Below are 22,134 nucleotides of genomic sequence, written 5' to 3' on the forward strand. Positions count from 1 at the left end.
CAACAAGAGGAAGAGGGTGCGAGGCGTGCAAAGGTGATAGTTGGAAGCAGTAGAGAGAATGAGTGACTAAGGGCGAGCTACAATATGAAACCTGAGTGACGTGAAAGTGAGAGAAGAGTGGAAACAAGATTGGAGATGTTCGAAAGTGTCTATTGAGGAGCTCGAAGCTGGATGCGAGGCGCCTCAGCTACGATGAAGGATTGTCAGGAGTGTAGAAGGCTAGGCGACGATGACGATCTCGTAGAGAACGTGATAAGCACCAGTTCTCATCGAGACGTGAAGGCGTTTTTCGACTGGTGTTTCCGCTTCTATGCTTGACTGAGCGATCGATGTCGACGAGAGTGAAGAGCCTCGGGAAGGGATAGGTGCAGGGCCTTGCGAAGAGGAAATCGCTGAACCGTCGAAGGTGAGATGAATGTGAGAACCCGTGATGAATTGAGCCTGTCCAACAGAGAAATCGTCTTAGCACGAAACGAGTCCTGTGCATCAGAGTAAAAAGACGCACAAGCCGACCAGAGAAAGCATTGCGAATCTCGATGATCGTCGGCGAGATGGCGACTGGGAGAAGCAATCGAAGTCCACTCAGTATATGACTCGACGAGAACCGAGTCAATTCGACGGAACTCACAGATGTAGGGGAAGCAAAATGCGACTTGTTCAGGCTTCGATTCCCACTCGATGAAAGGTCCTTCAATTGGTTCTCCGTGTCGACCAACATGGAAAGCGAAATCTGCACGCAGCCGAAAACTTCAGCGTCGAACCGCTGAGAAAGAGATCGCTTGAACGTACCGGCGTAGACGAGTAGGAACTTGCTATCGCCGATGCGGAACATTCCAAGCGTAGGAACTTCTTCGCACCGTTTCGCCAGAGCGGCGAAATTGCGATTATGTCGAACAGAGGGGAAGTCGGGCACCGTCATTGTTCTATCGTTATCGTTGAGAAAAGACGATCAGTCAGTCGCGTACGGGAGCCTGGTCGAATGAGCAAACGTACCTCATCGATTCGAGATCCATGATTTCGACTCCTCTCGACCCGATCAGGGCGAGTTTGCTCCGTTGGAACTGCAACGAGGTAACGAGCGACGGCCTATACGAGACAGAGGGATCGTTCAATCAGCTTCGGTTTGGTTCTGAACATAGGAGGAGAGAGCCTGCTGAACTTACATGAAGAACTCCTTGTGAACCCTGAACCATTCAGGGCGTCCAGTTCCGAATCCGAGGAAGCGATGACCACTTGATCCACCTTTCGCTCGATCATTCTGACTGACAGGTTCGAGTGCTTTGAAGACACTTTCCTTCACTCCCGATTTCTTTGCATCTAAGGCGAGCGGAGAATCGTCAGTCACTCAGGTCGAAACTGGAGGACGTTGAGCGGTGGACATACAGATGACGAGGGTACGAGGATCCGTATCGCCTACTTTACCGACTCGGAAGAACGAAACGTCTTTTTGTCCGCTCAACCGCTGAGGAGCTTTGTTTGCCTGATCGAGCTTGTTCGCCGTCTTGGTCGGAATCAACGCCTCGAGTGCATCTGTTCCGAGTCGAAAAGTCAGCTCTGAAGGGTCACAGGAGAGACAGCGCGAAGAGACTCACAAGCTACAAGGACTTTGTTCGCGACGACGAGCAAGAAGGAGAAATCGGGCAACACTGCACATTGAGTAATCCCAGCAAGGTGTACGACTTGCTGCATCGACTGAGGTCTCCCTCTCCACCCGATGAAAATTCCTTCCTGACATCCGGCTATGATCAACCAGAGTCCATCGATCGTTTGCAGAGGAGTCGAGCAAGTCGGTTTTCCGAATTGATTCGTTCCATGAGCGGGTCCTACGTTGAGTGAACCAATAGTCGAAGTCGTACCGAAAGTCGCATCGGCGAGAGGGTCCAATCTGACGACTCTGTTCGCTTCTTGTCGTTGAACTCGAAGCGAAACTGCCTCTTTCAACTTTTTCTCCCATTCGAGTCGTTGAGCTGCAGTGTCGACGTAGACGTAGACGAGACCATCGAATCGACCCATTTGGAAGAACGAGATTGGGTAGAGGAGCGAAGAGTCAGGAGGAGCGTAGGCCGAGGGAGCTGAAGGTTGAGGACTGCCGGCGGAACGATTCGAACGGAGATGGAATCCAGAGGAGCGAGGTACGGGAGATTCAGAGAAGGAGGAAGCTTTGAGCTGAATGAGATCCAACGGAACAGGCTGTTGGACGAAAAGATGTGAGCTTCGACGAGGAGGGAAAGATAAAAGACGAGACGCGACTCACTCGGCGACTGATCTGGTACTTTTGCTTGCCATCTCGATCAGGTCGAGGAGCTTTCGTCGTGATTACTGTGTCCAAGCGTAACCTTGTCAATTCAATCGCCAGGAGCAGAGAGGGAAGTACGCGAGAGCTCACGATAGTTGTCGAGGAGAATAAGATGAGCTTCTTGGAACTGATCCGTGAAACCACTCCCCTCAGGTCTCCGGTAAACTCGACTAGACATGAAGAACTGTCGCGATTCGTCCAAAAGCTCGAGATCCTAGTAAACCGAAGGACCGTGGAACTCTGTCAGCCGGATACACCTAGAACATGCTCAAACGAGTCCTCGACATACATGAAGATCCCCTTGTTTTCTGATCAAAGTTCTCTCCAATTCTCTCAACATGACTTTTCCCTTCATTTCCCCAACTCCCAAATCGGCTTCCTTCCCTTGTTGTTTGATCACCTTGATCGCTTCTTCGAGGTACTCTCGATCTTGTCGATCTTGATCCGTCTCGTTCGGAGCGTTCTTGAGAATTTGTTCAAGAAGGAGAATGTATCGCAATCCTCGGAAAGTTGCTCGGTTGTGGAACGTGTCGAATCCTCGTTTAGAAGCTTCAGGTCGTTTGTGGAAATCCTATACATGAAACGGCACGTGAGTCTTCGGCGCTTGCATCGATGAAGATGAGATGGAACCGAGAACTCACCATTAGTAACTCATTGAACCTCGGATTATTCTCCTTCTCCTCCTTGAACAACCAGTCCGCCATCGGAAACCCGGTCGTATACTGGATATAACTCTTTCCCCATTCGACCGCGCTCATGAGAACGATCTTCCCGATTCCTCCTCGAACGACAAGGGATTCAGATTGTTTCGCTCTCAAAGCACCGAGGAACGTCGATGAATGTTGTCGGATGTCGGAGATGTTGAGGAGGATCGATTGCAGGAAATGAGGGAGTCGGTGAGGTTGAATGATCGGGGGATTCGAAGTTTTGAGAGGTTCGACGAAACCCTGCAATAATGAACGAGATCAGTCACCTCAGCGACAAGGCGATAGAGAGTCGATAATACTCACAGTCTCGATCAGAGTCAGATCATCGTAATACTTCTGTTCTCCATGGATCAATTCGAAAACTTGATTCTGATATGCGATTTCTTGCTTGTCGAGAGATTCCAAGATCGTTTTTGGGACGGAAGAAGCCCAATTCTCCGCTTCCTCGAGTGGCTACCATCAGAGAGATAGTAGTCAGTACCCAAATCGACATGGGAGACGAGAGGGATACTGCTCACTGCTTCGATCAATCCCGAATGACTCGACAGAGTACTTCCGACTCGATGTAGTCCGCTCTGGGAGCGCCAAATCTCCTTCATCAGCATCAATGAATCTTGAATCGAGAGACACAGAATGAAGGGAGGAAGAACTCACTCTCTTCCGATTCGGACAATCGAAACTATAACAAGCTCCCTTGACACCGCTTACACTCCCATCGACCGGATCGACGACGATCCCACCTTCAGCGTTCTCTTTCGTACAGACCAAACTCTCACATCTCGTCAAACTCGTGATTACTCCCGTTGGGATTTCTTCCCCTCCTGCTCCTCCCGCTCCTCCAGCTGCACTATCTCCATCTCGTTCGGAAGTCGACCCGTAAGCGTTCACTCCTCCTCCAGGTCGAGAAGATGTGGATCCACCTTCTAGGAAAAGGAAAGTGTAAACTTGATTCGAACCTCCATCTTCCTCGCCGCCGAGATCTTTCAGAACATGATCGTCAAAATCGACTTCATGGAACCATAACGACTGTTGTAGGGTCCTCGCTATCGATAGTGCGAGTTTTCGCCTCGGATCCGGTACAGTCGAATGGAGTTTCGAGCTTGAAGGGAGAGGGGAAAGAGAAGCCGATGAAGAAGAAGTCGTCGCAGTAGGGGAAGGGACAATCGCTGAAGCTGCGGCAGCACCGGGTGGAGGTGCTGGTGGTAGACTAAGCGAAGACGAGTTCGAGTCCTCAGTCGAGGATGGAGGAGGAGGTAAAGCTTTGAGAATCGTATCGACAATTTCTTTCCCGGTGAATCCCCAGTGCTCAACTCCTGAGTTCTTGGTTCGATTCCCTCTAGGTACTTGATCCTTCAACCATACTGCTAAGTGACTGAGGAATGCTGGATTGACGAAAGATCTCGAATCTTCCTCGAGCAGTGCTGCATCTCGTGGATAGTTCCCTGTCGTGGTCGAGTTGAACGACGAAGAGGGTTGAAGGTAGAATTCAGAATTTGTCGAGGGAGAAGGAGAGAGTGAGAACGGGTAAGGAGAGAACGAAGAGTCTTGAGTTGTTCGATAATTCGAGGTTGAAGAATGAGGTGATAGAGTCGCCTGAGACGGTCTGCGATGATTCTGTTGACTGTTCTCGGACGTGAACGAATACGAATGAGATAGGGAAGGTGAAGGGGCAGGAGAAGTTTGAATCGTTGATGCATAAGTCGGATTCGTCGTGCCGTGAGAGAAACTCGAATTCGATCCGTAAGAACTCGTTCTTCGACCCCCGTTGCTCCAGTTTGAATCGATCGGTAAATTGTTCCGCGGGTACGGATGTGGACTTTCGTATGAGGCGTACGGGCTCGAAGGAGTTGGAGAGGGAGACGAATAACTCGCTGAATCGATCGGAGGTGACATGAGAATCGTAGGTTGTCGAGATCGAGGTTCAGGATGCGAAGCAACAGGAGGAGGATAAGGTTCTGTTTCCGGTATCGGCTCAGGGAATTCAGAGGCGTAACTCGAAGGAGAAATTTGATGATCCCGTTCTCGTAACGATAGAGCTTTGAGGTGTTCCAAGCTCTGTTTCCGATTCGGGATTCCATCGTTTCTTGTTCCGACTTGAGTTGTCGAGGCAGTAGAGACTGAATCGATCGAACCTGGGTATGAGTAGACTGAATATCGTTCACTGCTACTTTCGTTCGACAATCTCGGATTAGATCCTCCTCCTCCTGAGTCGTAGCTATTCGTATCATATCGAGCTGATTGGACTAGAGCTGGTTGCTGCTGCTGCTGATAGTACTCATTCGGAATCGGGGGAGGATTCAAAGGTCGTTTCTCGTAAGAACCGTTTCTGTAATTCGATCTCGGAGTCGCATATGAAGGATAAGCGGGAGTTGTATTCGCCGTCATCGAAGGGTTTCTCGTAAACGTCGCGCCGGAAGAAGAGACGAAAGTGACGGGTTCAGGAGGAGGCTGAGGAGGAAGTGGGGAAGGAGAAGAGAAAGAGGTGGAAGGTCCTTGTCTGTAAGGATCAGACGAGGAGGACGAATACGTGTTGCCGTTCCCTATCCCGTTTGGATACTCTATGGGCTGTTGCGACTGATAGGGGATCACTCCTCGAGGAGGGGAAGTTGGAATGCCGACAAGACTTCGACCGGGAGACACTGGAGATTGAGGATCGCCTGTTCCTCCTCCTCCATACATCGAAATGAAACTACTCTCTCTCCAGTTACTGTCCCCTGCACTTCCGTTCGTGTAATTCCCATCCGGCGAACCGTCGTAAATTGTCCCGTGATTATCGTACTGCTGCTGCTGAGGATTGTAAGCACCCGGAGGCGGTGTAGGAGATGCCGTCGAAGCTGTCGAGTTGTAATCTGCTGCTGATCTGTAGGGATTCGGTGGGATCGGAGGAGGAAGAGGGGAAGAATAACTCCGATTTGACGAGTAATCTTGCTGGTAGTACGCCATCTCGTGCGATCGTCCGTCCCCTCTGTACTCTTCAGGTTTACGTAGGCTTTCAGGTAATCGAAGACAGAGTCGAGATGGGAGAGAGGAACGAGCGAATAGCTCGGGATTCGTTTCCTCACTCACTTTCTTCCGCTCCTCGACGTTACGAAAGGATGAACATGTTACGAGCATTCCGATCTACGATCCAAACCCGAGCGGTTCACAACCAAGTTGCTCGTATTCCCGCGTAAGTTTACCTCTCACTCTCCCTTCTCCTTCATCTCTGAGCTATTCTCTGACTTGCCGCGACTCGTTCGACATGTAGTAAACCTCACACACCTCCTCATGTCTCGCCTGTACAAGCTCCTAACCGTAGCACCGTTTGGTCGAAATCTCAAGCACCACGGCAAGTCCTCTCTCTCTCCTCCCTTTCTCCGACTTCCGCTGACTGCGAGGAGAGCATGAGATGACTACAGAACGGAAGCGATGAGTGGACCCCGATTCGAACAAACGGCGGAAAAGTTCCAACCTCGACCTCTCGCCGCGATTGAATTGATCGCAGAGGAACCTATCAGACTGATTGAAGGTCGTGTTGCTGCATGTGATGGTGGTACGTCTTCAATTCTTACAGTCTACGGCGGTGTCGCTTCGGAGTATGAGCTGACGAGGAGTTGAGCGTCGCTTTCTTTCTAGGAGGAGGACCTCTAGGCCACCCGAGAGTCTTCATCAATCTAGACAAGAAGGGTGCTCATATGTGCACTTACTGGTAAGCTACCCTTCCTCTATCTTCCGAGCTGTCTCGTGTGAGAAAGCCCGAGCGAGAAACAGAAGGATCCTGACGATTCGGTTTTCATTTCTGTAAACAGTGGTATCAAATACGAGCAAGACCACGCTCATCACGGACACGGTATCCCCACGGGAGGTATCGACGGTACCTTCAGCGAGTAGAAAGCTTGATCCGTTGGGGTCTCTGTGAATTTTTGTTTCTTTCTCTTCTGTTTTGTGATTTTCTATTCTCCTTTTTTCCCCTTCGCTGCAATCTTCCACCAAAACGAGTAGCTACAAGATCCTCATCTCTCTCGTCGTACTCGCGAGATCATTTTGAGAGGTCACGTTCAGAAAAGGTACCGGTCGGCTGCGACTCCCTTCCTCTTCACTTCATCTCCACCACTCACCTCTCGCAACCATGTCCGAAATTGACGACATCATCTCTGGCGGATCAGTCGGAGCTCTAGGCGCAAACGGACAACCTCAAGCGCTCCCTTCGACTTTTTCTGCCGAAACCGCTGAGAATGATGAATCCGTAAATCTCCCTCTCCCTCTCTTGTTTACCGGTCGGGCATATGAGCTGATGTACTTGGGAGGTAGATTGAAATGCAATTCGCGGTTACCTGTGTCGAACAAGCTGAAACTTATTGGAAGTTGATCACTGGGATTCAACCTTCAACTCTTAAACGACTAACAAAGTACGCTTCCACACCCATCTCACTGAATGGAGTCTCTCTCATGGGTACTGACCACAATCGATCTCGTTGGAATAGATGGGATGATGAGATCTTTGAAGCTTTCTCGCAACATTTCCCGGATTACCTCGAAGAGAATGCGAAGAAGCTAGTGAAGTTAGATGAGGATGAGATCAAGAGTGTACAGGGGAAGAAGAGATGGAGGGAATTCATGATGCCATTCGAGAAGAAAGTTGGTGGGTTTTCAATTTTCCTTCTTTCTCTATCTTGAAACGAGACTGTCAGAGCTGATGATGGGAACATTGATCAAATGAGTGTAGACGAGTACAACTTCGGAACGTTGATCAGGTTGAATGCGGAGGATGATTACACCGAGACGAATTCAATGTTCGGTAAGCACTCTCTCTCGCTTCTCTCTCTCGAGACTCTGGCTCACCATTGACCGACTTCTCAGGTTACCGAGTTCAATTCTACGCGATCGAAATCGCCAGGAATCGAAACGGTCTAAACGACAAAGTCTGGAAGGCTGCTCAAGAAGCAAAGACCAAATCCTCCTAAATCGTTCCCTTCTCTCCTCCCTCTCGACCTCTCTCTGCAAGTCCTCTGTCGAATTAAATAGATATACCGAGTCACGACATCTCGTATTGTAATTAGCTGGACTAAACTCACTCGCTCACTCGATACTCAAGCCGGAGAGAAAAAGCGAGAGAAAGTTTTCTTTCGGGTTGGGTTTGCAAATTTCGACACGTTTAAGCGTGTATAGAGAGAGGGAGAGAGAGAGGAGGGAAAAGCATAGAACTGAAACTCGAAAAGAATAGTGGAAAACCTGGTTGCGAAGTGAAGAGAGAAAGAAGTATTTTCTAGAAAGGAAAGGGAGAGAACATTGCGAGAGAGAGCGAGAGAAGAAAGGACATGCTGCGAGTTTATTGTTGTATTTGGAGTGTTGCCGAGTGGAGAGAAAGGGTATTAAACCAAGAGGCAAAACCAAAAAAAGGAGAAGAAAAAAACCTAGAACTAGAAGAGGACGAGGGAGGAGAGAGAGGTTCGGGAGAGGAAAGGCGAAAGTTCGACGGCGGGCACGAAGAAAAACGACGAGTTGGTAATTGCTAAAATTGTGAGAGAAAGGGGAGGGTTGAGGGGAAAATAGTGTCCGCTGGAAAAGCCAATATCACGAGACGAGACGAGAGGGGAGAGGAGAGATGCGAGGTGGAGAGAGAGACGGTGGCGACGTGACTCAAATCTATTGAGTACTAGCAGCGGCCGCCTCCTCGTCGAGGACGAGAGCACCAATATCGGGCATTGGGGGAACTTGTCCCGCGGACTCGTTGTTGCTGTTGTCAGCGGCTTCAGGGTTTGGCGATCCCGCGAACGACATCGAGTCGGTGAACGGACTGCGAGGGAATTCACCGTTGCCGTTGCTGTTACCGTTCTCTCCTCCTGCTCCTCCTTGTTGCTGTTGAGCCGGAGTTCGTTGTTGGTTGCGAAGATCAAACCCTCGGAAAGCTCGCGGTGCTCCTCCGCATCTAGTAAATGTTACCCTCCGTTAGTGAATGTCACTTAGACAGCTACTAAGAGAGGGTGGACACTTACCGATCTTTACCGTAAGAAATTTTCAAGTCTTGATAATCAGGATGTTGCTTGATCCCTTCAATCGCTTTGATCTGCTCGATTTGAACGCTTCGTGATCAGTAAGACAATTGAGGATGCTCGAGGAGCCGAGAGGAAGCCGTACAGCGTTGGTAATGTTTGTAAAGTTTACGAAACAACATTGTTTCTCCTTGAGCGAATTGATCAATTCGATATCTCCGTACTCTCCGAAATCTTTTCGTAGCTTCTCGTCCGTGTACAAATCGTGATCTTCAATGTTACCGACGTAGACGTTTCGAGATCCTCCAGCTTGAACGACCATGGCGATTCCGGGTGAAGTCGGTCCAGAAGGTTTACCCTGGAAGTCGAGATGGAAACGTTAGCGATCTGACCGAGAGGAAAGCGATGTGAGAGTAGAGACGTACCCATCCGACCTTCAATCGACGGTTGTGAAGAGCGATGCCTTGGAAAGAAGCCGCTTGGAAGAATGCGAGAGCGCAATGAGGATCAACGAAAGTGACAAAGCACTAGAATGAGAAGCGTGAAGTCAGGATCGCGGGAGGACCGTAGACGTAGAAGAAGGAGAACGTACGATGTGCTTGTCGGGAATGTAACGAATTTGTTGCAAAATTCCACCTCGAATAATGTTGCAAATCTCTTCAGTCGTGACTTCCGGGTGAATGTTCTACACAAGCCAAGAGAGAGGAAGACTCAGTCACTGTCACGAGTTCGGAGAGGAAGGAGACTTACGCCGAGATAGACAGTTCGATTTCCAGGTTGAGCGTTCGGATCTCCATTTTGACCTGCTAGTGAGGCCGATGATGCGATTCAGCACAATAACAAGTAGTCAGCTGAGCCAAGAACCGTTCTCACCGAAAGGTCCCTCGTAACCACCGTTCATCGCAGGAGAACCGAATCCGAGTCCACCGAATCCACCATAATTCGCCGCCATCGAACCCATCGCCGCCGCCGCCATGTTGTGCTGTTGTTGTTGATGTTGGTTCTTCGGTACGTATGCCGTGCGGTCCTTACCGTACGCGACTCGTCGACCAACGTATTCAGATTCTGCGGGAAGGTTTTGAACGACTTTGATCGCCGTCGCGATCGAAAGGAAGTGAACGAATCCAATGTTCTTGTCTACACATCGTCGTCAACAACAGATTCGGACTCAGCAAGAATGAATTAATGCAAAGGAAGAGAGAGAGATGAAGCTCACCTCGAACGATTTTCACTTGATCGATAGGACCGAACCGAGAAAGATCATCCCTCAAAGTTTGTTCCGTCACCGTTTCGTCGAGTTGACCAATGTAGACGTTCCTCGTCGCACCGCTCTGTTGTACCGCCGCGAGCACGTTCGCTGAAACGGCGCTAGGTTTCCCCCATCCGATCTTCAAGTCGTGATCGTGCAAACGAATCTTGCGCATCAACGCGTCGGAATGGAACGCGGCGGCGGTCGTGGGGTCGAGGAAAGAGATGAAGGCGCAAGATTTCTCGGGGAGGATTCGAATGTTTTCGATCGGACCGAATCGAACTTGGGACAAAAGTTCATCGACTGAAGCGTCCGAAGGGAGGTTTCCAACGTAGACGGTTCGTCCCTGTACAGAGAGAGGATGTCAGTCGACGCTACCATGATGAGTATTCGTATAGACTCACGGTGGGAGTCTGAGCCGAAGTCATTCCGGGCATTCCACCATTTTGATGTTGACCTTGTCCCGAAATTGGATAATTCATCCCACCGAATTGATTCCCACCCATTTGAGGACTCCCCATCATCGGACTCATCATACCCATGAACGGTGACATGGGAGCGAGACCGTTGTATCCATTCGGACCAGGAGGATAAGGTGGAGCTGAGAAAGATCGCAAGGAGTTCATCAGCTGCAAGTTTTCTCTCGGGATGAAATCGTTGCGAACTGACCGCGACCCATACCGTTACTAGCGGGAAGGGGAAGTCCACCAGGGACGGAAGAAGGGGAACCAAACCCAGAAAGAGGTTGCTGACCATTGTTGGGAGAATTCGCTCCCGAAAGGAAAGGAGAAGTCGCTCCTCCTCCATTCGTCGAAGCGGGACCAGCACCGTTTCCGTTCATCGGAGGTTGAGGTTGTTGTTGTTGTTGAGGAGTAGGAACGAAAGGAGGAGCTCCTTGATTGTACATGACTCCGTTTCCGGTTCCGTTACTCGCGGCGGCGGCGGCGGAAGCTTCAAAAGTTCGTTTGAGGGCGTCGAAATCGGGTGCTACCGGTGCTTGCATTTCTTTTCTGAACAAGGTCGGAAAGAGGAAAAAGAGGCTCGAGTCGAAGGGAAGAGAGGCGTGCGTCGAAGAGGGGAGAAGGGAAGAAAGGACGAAGAGGGGACGGGGTTATCGATTGATACTGAGGGGTTCAAGTACTGCAATCAATCTCAACCGAGTCAGCCTAGACTAGTGAGGGGGAGAGAGCGGGAAGAGGAACGAACGCGTATTCGAAAGGTTAAATTCTAGTGATTCAACCGCATGACTAGTCAGCTCAAACTAGCCTCGGGATACTCAATGACCTACGCCTATCGTAGAAGAGAACTCACAGATTGGCTGGAACGAATCAAAAAGGAAGAAGCGGTATCTGCTTGAGAGGGAGACGCTGCGAGAGAGGAACAAGGGAAAGTGGGTTTCGGGTGAGAATCGATCGGGAACAATGACGGGTCGCGGTCGGATAGGATGTGTTGGAGAGAGATACAGCGATAAGTCAGTACGAGGTCAAGGATGGTACAGTTGGAGAGCGAGGAGATCCGACTGAGCAAGAGGGCTCCCGAATGAATGAGTAACTCACCTTCTGAAGACTCGATCGTATTACTGCTCGTGTGCAAGTAAGCTAGCGAGGAGTTCCCAAAGACCTGAAATCAAACGAGTCGACTTGGAAGAAAGTGGAAAGAGAGGTAGCTGAAAGAGAGCAGCAGCTTCATAGAACAAAGAAATAACGTCGTCTCTCGGCTTTTCAGCAATGCCTCGCTAGCTCTTCGTAGTGTTGTACATAGCTACGAGCTCGGAACTACGCGAAAAGCGAAAATAAACTCGAAAATGAACTCGGAAATGGTCGAAAATCTGCGCAGACGATTCGATTCGTTGCGAAGGGTACGGTTTGACTACAACAGAGATGCTAAGGATACCACACACGGCGAGTATACTGTACATGGCGACGAGCGAGGACCGACGATCGAACTTCGTCACCTTCAAAGAGGACGATTTCAACCGAGTACACTCGCGAGCTCTGCGCGTTTCGCGGCTCCGTTCCGCACATACTTCATAAGGCTGCTGAGTCCTACCGGTGTGATACCCTCAAGTCGTTTCGCTTGACCCTACAAAGTCAGAGTGAGTGAGTCAGCTCCGGAACTCCCTCTGCGAATGAGAATACGAGGCGTAGCTCACAAGGGTCGCCGGTCTCGCCGCTTTCAATCTCTGTCTAACCTCATGACTCATCCCCGGTAGCGTATCGTAATCGACCCTCGAATCGATCGCGAGGTTCTCGTCTCGTTCAAAGAGAGCAATGTCGTGAGATTGTCGGAGGATGTGTTGTTTGTATTTTCCCGCGATTCCGATTCGTTCGAGAATACGAGGATCGATCGAGGAGAGATTGGGAACGTGAGGAAGAAGAGAATCGATCGTGACGCCTTTGTAGTGGAGGAGATCGAAAGCGCTGTTTTTCGCAAGGAGCGAACAATAACTTTCGTCAGCTCCTATCCGAACGAGGGAGGAGGAAGTGAGAGTCTCGTACCTTCGTCGGTTCCCATCTCGTCGTACCTCGAACCCTCTCGAAACCCACCACTCGGGTGGCATCCTAAACCCTTCGAGCGATTCGATTCCTTCCTCGATTTCCTTGCCAGTCGATTGATACGTTGCCCACCTCTCGTCATGGACCACTCCAACCTGACGTCCCTTCTCTGTCAATCGTAGGTCGGCATTGTCGGCTCGTAGTGAAACTCGATATTCCGATCGAGAAGTGAACATGCGGTCTGCGATCGAACGAGAGAATGTTAGCTTGCATTCAACTCGGATTTGACACGAGTGCGAGGACGTACAAGGTTCATTAACTCCTTTCGTGACGAGGTCGTCGACGAGAACTCCGATAAAACCATCAGCTCTCGAAAGAACCAATTCCTCTTCCCCGAGTGCTGATCGCCCCGCATTGATTCCCGCTAGTACTCCCTGCGCTGCTGCTTCTTCGTATCCTGTCGTGCCGTTGATTTGTCCAGCGAGGAAGAGACCCTATTCCGCACGTTACCTCACAAGGTCAGACGAAGAGCTCTGCGAGAGAGGAGGAAGGCGAGAAAAAAGAACTCGCGCCAATCCGTTTCGTTTCGAGGGTGTGTTTGAGCTCGCGAGGATCAATATGATCGTATTCGACTCCGTAACCAGGTTGTACCATTTCGACATTCTTGAGTCCAGGAATCGTCTTCAATAGTTCGAGTTGGTTCTCGGCGGGAAGAGTGATCGAAATCCCGTTCGGGTAAATCAGATCTGGAAGCGACTCGTCAATTACAAGCAAATCGGCAATTGTTAAGCGATAGTTGACGAACCTGAATCGTAGCCTTCAGGTTCGAGCCAGACTGTGTGACTTAGTTTGTCGCCGAATCGCAAAACTTTCGATTCAATACTTGGGCAGTAACGAGGTCCTGTTGAGCGCAGCGTCCGAGGATCAGCATCTACAATGGTGGAACGAGGGCAGATGCGTTCACCTTTGACAGTCTCTCGAACGTGAACTGATTTGTGAATATTTGCCTTGACGATCGCATGGGATTCGACATTCGTCGCAGTTTGAAAGCATTGAACTTGGTTATCCTGTCGCGATCCGAGTCAGCAAGGCCATGCCCAGCGAAAAGTGAAGTGACTCACTTCGTTTTCGACTCTATCGGTAAGGAAACTGAAAGGTTTCGCCGGCATATCTCCATTCTGAACTCCCAATCCCTCAAACTTGATACTGCCCTTCCTTAGACGAGGTGGTGTACCCGTCTTGAGCCTTCCAAGTTCGAATCCAGCTTCTCGTAGTGATTTCGAGAGGGAATAAGCGGCAGGTTCGCCGATTCGACCGAACGGAGTTGTGACCATTCCGATGTGTGTTTCTCCTCCGAGGAATGTACCGGTCGAAATGACGATACTCTTGCAAGGGATGATTTGGCCGTTGTCTGCAAAGGAGAGAATGTCAGTAGGGCCGACGAAACAGCGAGAAGTTGAGAGAACTCACCGATTCTCAATCCGACAACTTTTCTCGGAGCGTTCGGATCTCCTTCGACCGGGTCTGATAACACAACATCTTCGACACTAGCTTTTCGGATCTCCAGGTTTGGATAAGTTGCGAGGGTTTCTTGCATTCCTCGTTTGTACAGTTTTCGATCGATTTGAGCTCGATAACCCTACCGACGCGGGGGAAGTAAGTGACTGGAGACGGAGCGGAAGAATGGGAGCTGACATACGTAGACGGCAGGGCCCTTGGACTTGTTCAGTACGTGGAATTGAATACCAGCTTTGTCTGAAGGAAGATTTCGCTTCGTCAGCGAGCAGACTCCGATGAAGCACGTTCTATCATGACTGACCGCAGATTCTCCCACACAAACCATCGAGAGCGTCAATCTCTCTCACTAGAGTTCCCTTCCCGATCCCTTTCGCGGAGAGAAGAGGAGAATTTCAGTTTTCGAAAACTAGGACTCGATTCTGGAGGGAAACTCACCTCCGAAACTCGGGTTGCAGCTCATCTCTTTCGTCGTCGTCGAGCTCGAGTCAGTTACAATAGCAGCTCAGTAAAATAGACAGCGGCTCACCTCCGATAGTATCCAATCGTTGAGTGATTAGCATCGTTTTCGCCCCTGCTCTCGCTGAAGCTGCGGCCGCTTCGCACCCAGCATGACCACCTCCAATAACGAGCGTATCGAAAGGTCTCTCATCGACCGGGAAAGGCGTAGTTGCTGGAGCTGCGAAAGATCGTGAGAAGCGAGGAGCAAGGCTCGTTGAACCGTTGCGAGGTGGGATCGCGTATAGTGCAGCGCGTATAGTCGAGCGATGCAGCATCTTTCTTGGCCGAGGAGGACTGACTGTATGTGGTGAGCCAGCGAGATCGACCTCGAAACTTTTTGGAGTCGCTTCTGTCTCTTCCTTTCTTCTCACTTCTTCCACCTCGATGCACCTCGAAACCCTTACCCCCGCGACAGTATGACCTCTTCTATCACTTACGACCCGCCTCGACTCGCCAGCAGCTCTCCATTCTCTTCTAGATCAAGATTTTTCACCCTTTCTTTTTTCACTAATCACACCTCGACTCGCTTGCAAGTACTTCCACCACGCTGCTCTAGGTACAAACGATTATAGCCCAAGCTGCTCCGATGCGCTCCGAAGCCGACATTCCCTCGACCTCACCCTTCCCTTCCTCTCCTTCCTTCACTCACCATGGCAGTCAGGTTCTTCACCACCTCCTTCGCGAGGACCAATGGATGGCGATCAACCGTTACGTTCGTGGAAGATTCATTCTCTATTCCCAAACCTCCAAATCGACTTTGCCCATTTCAATTCGTGAAAGCCTTTTTCTCACACCCTCTTCGCCCTTCTTTCTTTATCGGAACTTATGTCCTTGTCGTCAACAAGGGATCTTTTGGGAACCTTTGGGCGGGAAGGACGAGGTTTCGATGGGTTAGTGACTCGGGGAGCGAAGAGCAGAGAGGTCAAAAAAAGGAGGGTATTGTTTTCGGTTTGGAGGGGAGAACGGACCAGGATTATTAGGACGTCGACAAGAGGTCTGCGGGAGATCTCAAATGGAAGTCCTCTCTGATGGACTATGTGGGATTCTACACCTCTTGGAATCAACCACTTGTTGAGGTCTCTCCCCTCGACGTTTTCAAACTGGCTCGACAATCTCTTTCTTTCTAGTTTCGTTTGCAAATGATAACCAACTGTGAACAAGCCATCTCTTACTGTTTGTGTCGTCGAGAGATAGAGAGCTCGAAGATCGCGGACTCGACCGTACGTCTGGCTGGCTGGCTGGCTGGCTAGAGAGGGAGCGAGAGAGTGACATAGCTCAAAACTGGATATCGCCTGGTTTTCGATCGGCAAGTGCTCAAAATCGCTCAATCCACAAGTCAATTGAGGAAAGCGCCCAAAAAACGAGGGGACTTCGTCATTTTCGACTTGACGTTTTTCCGAATCCGAATCTCGCTGAGCGCACTCGCTTCGAAGTGTCGATTTCCTGCTTCTCTTCTCTCTTCTTCTACTCTTCTTTACATACCACCAAAAAGCACACCTTCAAAATGACCAAAGCATCTGATCTCGAAAAAGGACAAGAAGTCTCGTAAGCTTCCTGCTCTCTTCTATCTTTCTCGTTTCTTCCCTTCCTCTCTTCCCCACCGAAATCAATCTCAAATCCGACATCGCCGATCTCGCACACCTCTCTCCATTCCCTCTCTCCCGTCTCTTCCTCCTCCTATCTCTTCGGTTGATTGCGCTCGATCCCTCCAAGAAAGTTTTTCGCCGATTCTGACCCTCTTTCTGTCCTACGTCACTCCCTCATAGATGGAACTACGGAGGAGGACAACCTACCGGAACTGTCGAAGCTGTAGTCCCCGAACATGACACGATCGAAACCAAGGGAGGAAAGGAAGTATCGAGGAAAGGAAGTGAGTCATCCGAATCGTGGTGCTATCGTTTCTCGCGAGAAGAGATGCTGATACATCGCTTTGGTGATCCACAGCTGAGGAAGACCCTGCAGTTGAAATCAAAGCTAGTTCAGGAGTACGTGCCCTCTCTTTACAGCGTTGAAGGAGTTCGAAGTCTGACGGACTTCACGTTTTTCCAGAACAAGGCGATCAAGCTCGCTCATGAATTGAACGACGTCGACGAGGGATCGACTGGGGAACATACCTCGAAGGCGAAGGAAGAGGCTGCGAAGAACGGAGATGACGCCAAGACGAACAAGGAGGCGCAACAAAAGAACGAGGAGAAGGAAAAGAGCAAGAAATCTGAATCGAAATCTGACGACAAATCCGAAGACAAGTCGGAAGATAAGGACGAAGACAAGGAGGATGACAAAGAGGAGGATAAGTCCGAGGACAAAGAGGATGAAGAAACCGAGGAGAAGGATGACAGCAAGAAGACCGCGAAACAAAAGCAATCTGAAGGTGGAAAGAAGGGTGCCGCTAAGGTGAACTATCACACCCTTATTCTTCTCTACATCAAAGTCATCACTGACTCAATTATCCGCTAGACGAACAACAATTCCGTTCCCGCTAAGCGCAAGGAGAAGGAGCCTTCCGAGGGAACTCGCAAACAACCTCGTCGAGCAGCTGCCTCGAAGAAGGTCGTCGAAGAGGATGATGAGGATGATGACGAGGAGGAAGATGATGAGGACTTTGAGGAGGAAGAGGAGAAGCCCAAATCCAAGGTTCGTCCAAGTCATTCATTCGAAAATCAGAGCTTGGAGCTGAATTACGATATACCTCGATCAACAGGGTGCTAAGAAGGGAGGACGACCTGCCAAGTCCAAGGCTACTGTAGACGAAGATGACGACGAAGAAATGGAAGATGAAGACCTCGAAATCCATTCGGACGATTCCGCAAAGACTCGTCAATCGAAAGGTGGAAAGGTTAGTCCACACTCCGCTCTCTCTTCTCTTCCCGTGTGTGCATGAAGCTGATTCGTTGGACTATCGTCGTGCGAACGAACAGAAAGGAGGTCGCAAAGGAGGAAAAGCTTCGGCGCCCCCTAAGAAGAAGACCAAGACTGACAAGTAGAGTCGTCAAAACTGTACCCACTCCCTTCGGACGAGCAGTTAGTCACATATGTACTTAGCTTGTAGTAGAATACAAAGAACAAATCTGTGTTGATCTAAGCTTATCGAAAACTGTAAATTCATTCATCTCATCTAAGTTGCATCTAAGCTCTCTCCAGTTCACGTCGTAGAGAAAAGACGGTGAATGATTTGCAAGATGCTATTGATGGGTATCAAAATCAAAGAACGAATGTTATCGACAAAATGAAAGGGTAAAACGAAAAACTCAAGAATTGCGAGCAGCGAGACACTTAACGACCCACGACGAAGTTCCCGTCGACTGAGCGAAAAACGTCTGTTGACCAGCCGAATGGGTAGAGAGGAACTGGATCCCGAGTTGAAGGGATGTAGAGGAAGCGACGAGAGTCGGAATCGAGGTTCCCTCTTCGAGTGAGATCGCTTTCACCTCCGAGTTGCTCAGTTTGACGACGACTGTCTTCTTCCCTCCTACGACGAGCGTTTCAATGTGTTGGAGTGAATCATCAGTAGGGGAGCGAGTGGGATCGGAAGACCAGCAGATTGGTTTCTTGATGACTGTAAGAAAGGTGTCAACATCAGATCCGACATTCAGAACTGACTACGATTTTTCCTTACTGCTTTTCCCATCCGCCGTAACAATCCCCGTCAACGCGTTTCCCCTCGAGACATAGAACAATCCCGGTCTTCCATTGTTCCTCATTGCCGCGCCTCGAAGCAACGAAACCGGGGAAAGAAGGGGTGGTTCATCGCTGACGAGCGGCGAGGGAGCTGTTGAAGATCCAGCTACGACATCTTGATACAGAGGTGGAATCGTCCATTGAGAAGAGAGGATTCCGGAAGGTAGAGGTGGGATCGATTCTAGTTGTGTGAACGTCGTGTAGGGAGGTTGTTTGCGAGTCGAAGCAGTGCGAGGTCCAACAGATTGAGCTGTCGAGCGAGGTTCTGGTCGGATGATACGTCGGGGAGAGGGAGAGGGAGGGTCCTGAATCGAGCGAGTTTCGGGCGAAGGGGAAGAAGCTCGAGTTGGGAGAGCGGTCGTCGGCGACGGTGCTCGAGAGTCGTCCACTTCGAGGTTGACAGGCCTTGTCTCACGACGAGGTGATTCTGTCGGATCGAGAGCCCGCTCAAGCCCGGAGTTCTCTTCGATCGGAGTCGCTGGAGTTCTTCGTTCTCGATTCCGATCTCCTCCTCCTCCTCGAGATCTTCGACCCACTCCAACTTCTCGAACTCGAATCGTTGAAGGCTCGAGAGCGAAGATACTCTGATCATAGATCAGATCTGCGTGTGGCTTCGGCTATCCTTAGTTTAGCGTTGAGAGAGACTAACGAAGAGAGAAACCCACAAATGTCGACGAGATCGTCACCTTGAAGTTGGAAGTCGATCGAACGAGGAGTCTCTGGCAGAACAAACGTCCTGTTCAGGCTCAAGGAGACCGAACGAGAACCCTAGAGAAAAGGCGGTTATTGAGCGTCATCGCGCAACAAGGTAAGCGAGAAGGACTGACCGTGAAGAGCTCGATTCGTTCTCCTTCGTCGCCGCAGAGCACCGCGAGATACGTTCTCCGCTTCGTCTCGACGGCACGGAACAACCTCGAACCCCGACTTCTTGCCAGTTTGACGTATTCGAGCGGCGAATTATTCTGCGAGGTTGAAAGGTTGTCAGCGAGGAAAATTCTGCTGAGTGAAAGCACGATCTGAACTCACGTCGGAGAACTGATCCCGCGGTTCTTGCGAGAAGCTCGAAGGCGGCAAGGAGGGTAGAAAGTTATCGAATTCAGATCCTCGACGAAACGCATGCTTCGAGTCGATACCTCCTCCCGCATGCCCGCTTCGCTCGTGAACACGCCGCGGAGCTTCAGTGGCGCTAATGCGTCGAGGTCGATCGATGTTCGTCGAGGGTTGAAGCGGTTCAGGGACAGCAGAGTGAACGGGATTTGGTAGACTACTATTCGTTCCATCGATTGTCCAACGTTTTCGATTCCTTGGCGTCGAAGGTCCAGCGACTGAAGAAGCTAACCCATTCGTACGAGGTGAGACTTCTCCTGGCGTTACGTATCGAGATCCACTCGCGACTGGTCGAACGTTATTGTTCGTGTTTTCTCGATCCTCGTCCGGTCCGCTCTCTCGCAAGAAATCCGCGAGATCTGAAGTCCCCACCCTCCCTTCCGGTCTCGGCAATAATTTCTGCTGTCTATGTACCGGTCGAACGACCGTCGGCCCTCCTCCTCCTGGTACCGTCGTTGATGGGGAAAGAGCAACCGAACTTTTCCTCCTCTGTACAGTCGCTTTCGAACCTTTTCGACCGGCACTGAACTCCCTAGATGCTTGAGGTCTGATCGTACGGGAAGTCGAAGGGGTAGGGACTTCTCGAACGATTGCTCCATTCGCGAGTGAGCCTCGACGGGAAAATGTTAGAGTTGAAGGAGAGACTGAGGGAGGAGGATGAGGGAAAGAGGTAGAGCTTGTCGGTGCGAGATGAAGAGGAGGCGGACGACGTCTAGGATTCGAGGAGGAGGAAGAAGATTCGGCAGCTGGAACGTAATCTGGCGGAGGAGGATCGAAAGAAGTCGCTGTCGAAGTCGTGCGAGATCGAGATGGAGCTTTCCCTTTTCCTTTATCTGACTGTTTCTGCGAGCTCGAGATCGAGTCGTGGTAGAGTACTGCAGAGTCTTGGATCCATGGATACCCATCTTGGATATCCAATTCGGTCATTTTCTTCTCGATCAAAGCTCGAACTCCATCGAGTGCGTAAACTTGTGAGCGGTTACACCAACTCTATCAGCATTTCGGTATTCGCAGATAGGTTGGTGAAGCGCTCACCTCTAACTTGATCCGTTCTCCCGGCAATCGCTAACAAAACGTTACTCCTCTCGCTCAACACCACCAATTCTCGAAACCTCGTGCGTTTGATCAACGAGATCGGTTTCCTGATTTCTTTACGTTTCTTCTTGCCGAGCTGATGGATCGGGAGACTTCCAGGCAAAGGAAGAGGGAGAAAATCGAGTCCGTTTGAGGTTCCTGTTTTCTCTCGAATGAGGTAAGTCGACGAACGAGCAATGAGCGAGGAGTGCAACTCACCAATCAAGAGGTATTTATCGTCGAGTACACATCCGCACAGCGGTTGTTGAGAGTGTCGGAGTTGAGGAGTGTTCGTCACGAGGGACAATCCCATTTCATCGAGCGAATTCGGAGCGTTGTCAACTTTCGCTGGCTTTGACGACTGCGGCGGTAATGGGAGACTCGGAGGTGTCGGTCGATCAGGCGAGGTTCTCAGCGATACCGACCTCCCTAGCCCGGCGAAAGTCCTTGATAGTCGTGGAGAAGTTCGAGTCGTCGTTGCCGAGGAATCTCTCGTTGCGGAATCTGTTGATGCCCTCGAAGTCTGAGGAAGCACGGGAGATGGAGGTAGACTTTGGGTCCGATTGTGCCGAGCGTCGGAACTTTGAATCGTGTTGAGAGCGGGAGATCGAGGTGAGGGATTAGCGAATTGTCCGGAGGAGGAAGTGCCCAAGCTTGGAGATCGATTGAATAGGTTCGAGAGGAACGACTGGGGTCGAGACGTCTGTATATCAGAATTTGGGAGACGGTCAACAATCGAATCTGGCGTGTTGACACTGTCGCGAGACTGACCGGTTTAGAGCTTTGAGAATGATTCGCCGCGAGTTTCGCGAGAGGCCCATTCGCGATACTCACGAAGGGCCCATTCGTTTGATTAGGTGTTGTTGCCTCTGTTGAGGGTCGAGAGCGAGGGTTTCTCAATTCGGGAGAACCGGGCGGGGTCGAAGCGGATTCTGAAATCATTGGGTTCGTCGAGAAAGCCGCGCTGGTGGAAGCAGTCAAGGGATCTACTGTCGTTGTAGATGAGTTCCGGACTCCCTCGAGGTTCCGCTCTGCGAGGAGTCGATGTCGTTCCCTCGAGCTCGTTCGATTTTCGTATCGTGCGTTTCCTTCCCTTGCCTCTTCGACCGAGTCCTCCCTGTCTGTCGTCCGCTCGCCGCCAGTGCCGCTCGTACCTCCTCTTGACGACTCTATGCTCTCGCTCGTCCGAATGCTTCCCATCTCGTTCGGCGAAATCCCGCTCCTCGTCAAAACATCGTCCCTTCCGAACTCTTCCCCTCTCGCCTCACTCCCCGTCGACCCGCTATCCAGCCTCCAATGTTCCCTCCCTGACCCGCTCGTCGACGTTGATAAGTGTCCCGGATTAAGCGAATCGCTCCTTGGGGGAGGAATTCTGAGGTTTTCGATTCGGGTCAAAACTCCCTCTTCCTCTTCCTCCTCCTCGTCTGCTTCGTCATCGGATGTGTAGGGTTCAATCGAGACTTGCGAGTCTTCGAGGTCTTCCCAGCTTTCTTCGTCGTCGTCTGATCGAGGTTCGTTCATTGAAGCGGGTCCGGCACGA

At 50.6% G+C, this 22,134-nt stretch overlaps 7 protein-coding genes across 7 annotated transcripts; 3 read left to right on the forward strand and 4 right to left on the reverse strand.

Moving 5' to 3' along the window:
* Positions 1–219: 219 nt before the first annotated feature.
* Positions 220–5,946, reverse strand: JCM6883_005114 (uncharacterized protein; the record flags this gene model as incomplete). Its single annotated transcript, XM_076630236.1, has 15 exons — positions 220–441; positions 506–558; positions 629–730; positions 790–923; positions 994–1,086; positions 1,164–1,317; positions 1,384–1,530; positions 1,593–2,190; positions 2,255–2,319; positions 2,387–2,510; positions 2,586–2,867; positions 2,938–3,243; positions 3,307–3,456; positions 3,522–3,578; positions 3,658–5,946. The coding sequence occupies 15 exons, from the start codon at positions 5,944–5,946 to the stop codon at positions 220–222; spliced, it is 4,776 nt and encodes a 1,591-aa protein (XP_076489628.1).
* A 152-nt stretch (positions 5,947–6,098) lies between these two features.
* Positions 6,099–6,873, forward strand: JCM6883_005115 (uncharacterized protein; the record flags this gene model as incomplete). Its single annotated transcript, XM_076630237.1, has 5 exons — positions 6,099–6,172; positions 6,251–6,331; positions 6,402–6,535; positions 6,619–6,691; positions 6,792–6,873. 5 exons carry the CDS (start codon positions 6,099–6,101, stop codon positions 6,871–6,873), a joined length of 444 nt encoding a protein of 147 aa, XP_076489629.1.
* A 238-nt stretch (positions 6,874–7,111) lies between these two features.
* On the forward strand, positions 7,112–7,946 carry CHP1 (ribosome-associated Tef1p biogenesis chaperone CHP1; the record flags this gene model as incomplete). The annotated part of the gene is made up of 5 exons (XM_076630238.1): positions 7,112–7,228; positions 7,294–7,391; positions 7,467–7,624; positions 7,709–7,780; positions 7,843–7,946. 5 exons carry the CDS (start codon positions 7,112–7,114, stop codon positions 7,944–7,946), a joined length of 549 nt encoding a protein of 182 aa, XP_076489630.1.
* A 682-nt stretch (positions 7,947–8,628) lies between these two features.
* JCM6883_005117 (uncharacterized protein) lies at positions 8,629–11,227 on the reverse strand (the record flags this gene model as incomplete). Its single annotated transcript, XM_076630239.1, has 10 exons — positions 8,629–8,911; positions 8,979–9,049; positions 9,121–9,333; positions 9,401–9,502; positions 9,568–9,660; positions 9,726–9,778; positions 9,849–10,112; positions 10,192–10,570; positions 10,629–10,825; positions 10,894–11,227. The coding sequence occupies 10 exons, from the start codon at positions 11,225–11,227 to the stop codon at positions 8,629–8,631; spliced, it is 1,989 nt and encodes a 662-aa protein (XP_076489631.1).
* Positions 11,228–12,195: 968 nt separating this feature from the next.
* MTO1 (tRNA modification protein MTO1) lies at positions 12,196–15,010 on the reverse strand (the record flags this gene model as incomplete). Its single annotated transcript, XM_076630240.1, has 13 exons — positions 12,196–12,306; positions 12,377–12,644; positions 12,723–12,960; positions 13,027–13,213; positions 13,290–13,465; positions 13,525–13,620; positions 13,684–13,786; positions 13,841–14,130; positions 14,190–14,358; positions 14,419–14,474; positions 14,539–14,604; positions 14,673–14,699; positions 14,764–15,010. The coding sequence occupies 13 exons, from the start codon at positions 15,008–15,010 to the stop codon at positions 12,196–12,198; spliced, it is 2,034 nt and encodes a 677-aa protein (XP_076489632.1).
* Positions 15,011–16,239: 1,229 nt separating this feature from the next.
* JCM6883_005119 (DUF2945 domain-containing protein) lies at positions 16,240–17,719 on the forward strand (the record flags this gene model as incomplete). Its single annotated transcript, XM_076630241.1, has 7 exons — positions 16,240–16,280; positions 16,502–16,605; positions 16,680–16,720; positions 16,785–17,129; positions 17,193–17,369; positions 17,437–17,571; positions 17,654–17,719. The coding sequence occupies 7 exons, from the start codon at positions 16,240–16,242 to the stop codon at positions 17,717–17,719; spliced, it is 909 nt and encodes a 302-aa protein (XP_076489633.1).
* Positions 17,720–17,983: 264 nt separating this feature from the next.
* JCM6883_005120 (uncharacterized protein) lies at positions 17,984–21,536 on the reverse strand (the record flags this gene model as incomplete). The annotated part of the gene is made up of 8 exons (XM_076630242.1): positions 17,984–18,291; positions 18,352–19,014; positions 19,079–19,181; positions 19,241–19,375; positions 19,440–20,488; positions 20,556–20,753; positions 20,814–21,297; positions 21,366–21,536. The coding sequence occupies 8 exons, from the start codon at positions 21,534–21,536 to the stop codon at positions 17,984–17,986; spliced, it is 3,111 nt and encodes a 1,036-aa protein (XP_076489634.1).
* Between the last annotated feature and the right edge of the window lie 598 nt (positions 21,537–22,134).

The sequence above is a fragment of the Sporobolomyces salmoneus genome (assembly GCF_050403485.1).
Source record: "Sporobolomyces salmoneus JCM6883 DNA, S_salmoneus_JCM6883_v1_ctg9, whole genome shotgun sequence".
Classification (NCBI taxonomy): Eukaryota; Fungi; Basidiomycota; class Microbotryomycetes; order Sporidiobolales; family Sporidiobolaceae; genus Sporobolomyces; species Sporobolomyces salmoneus.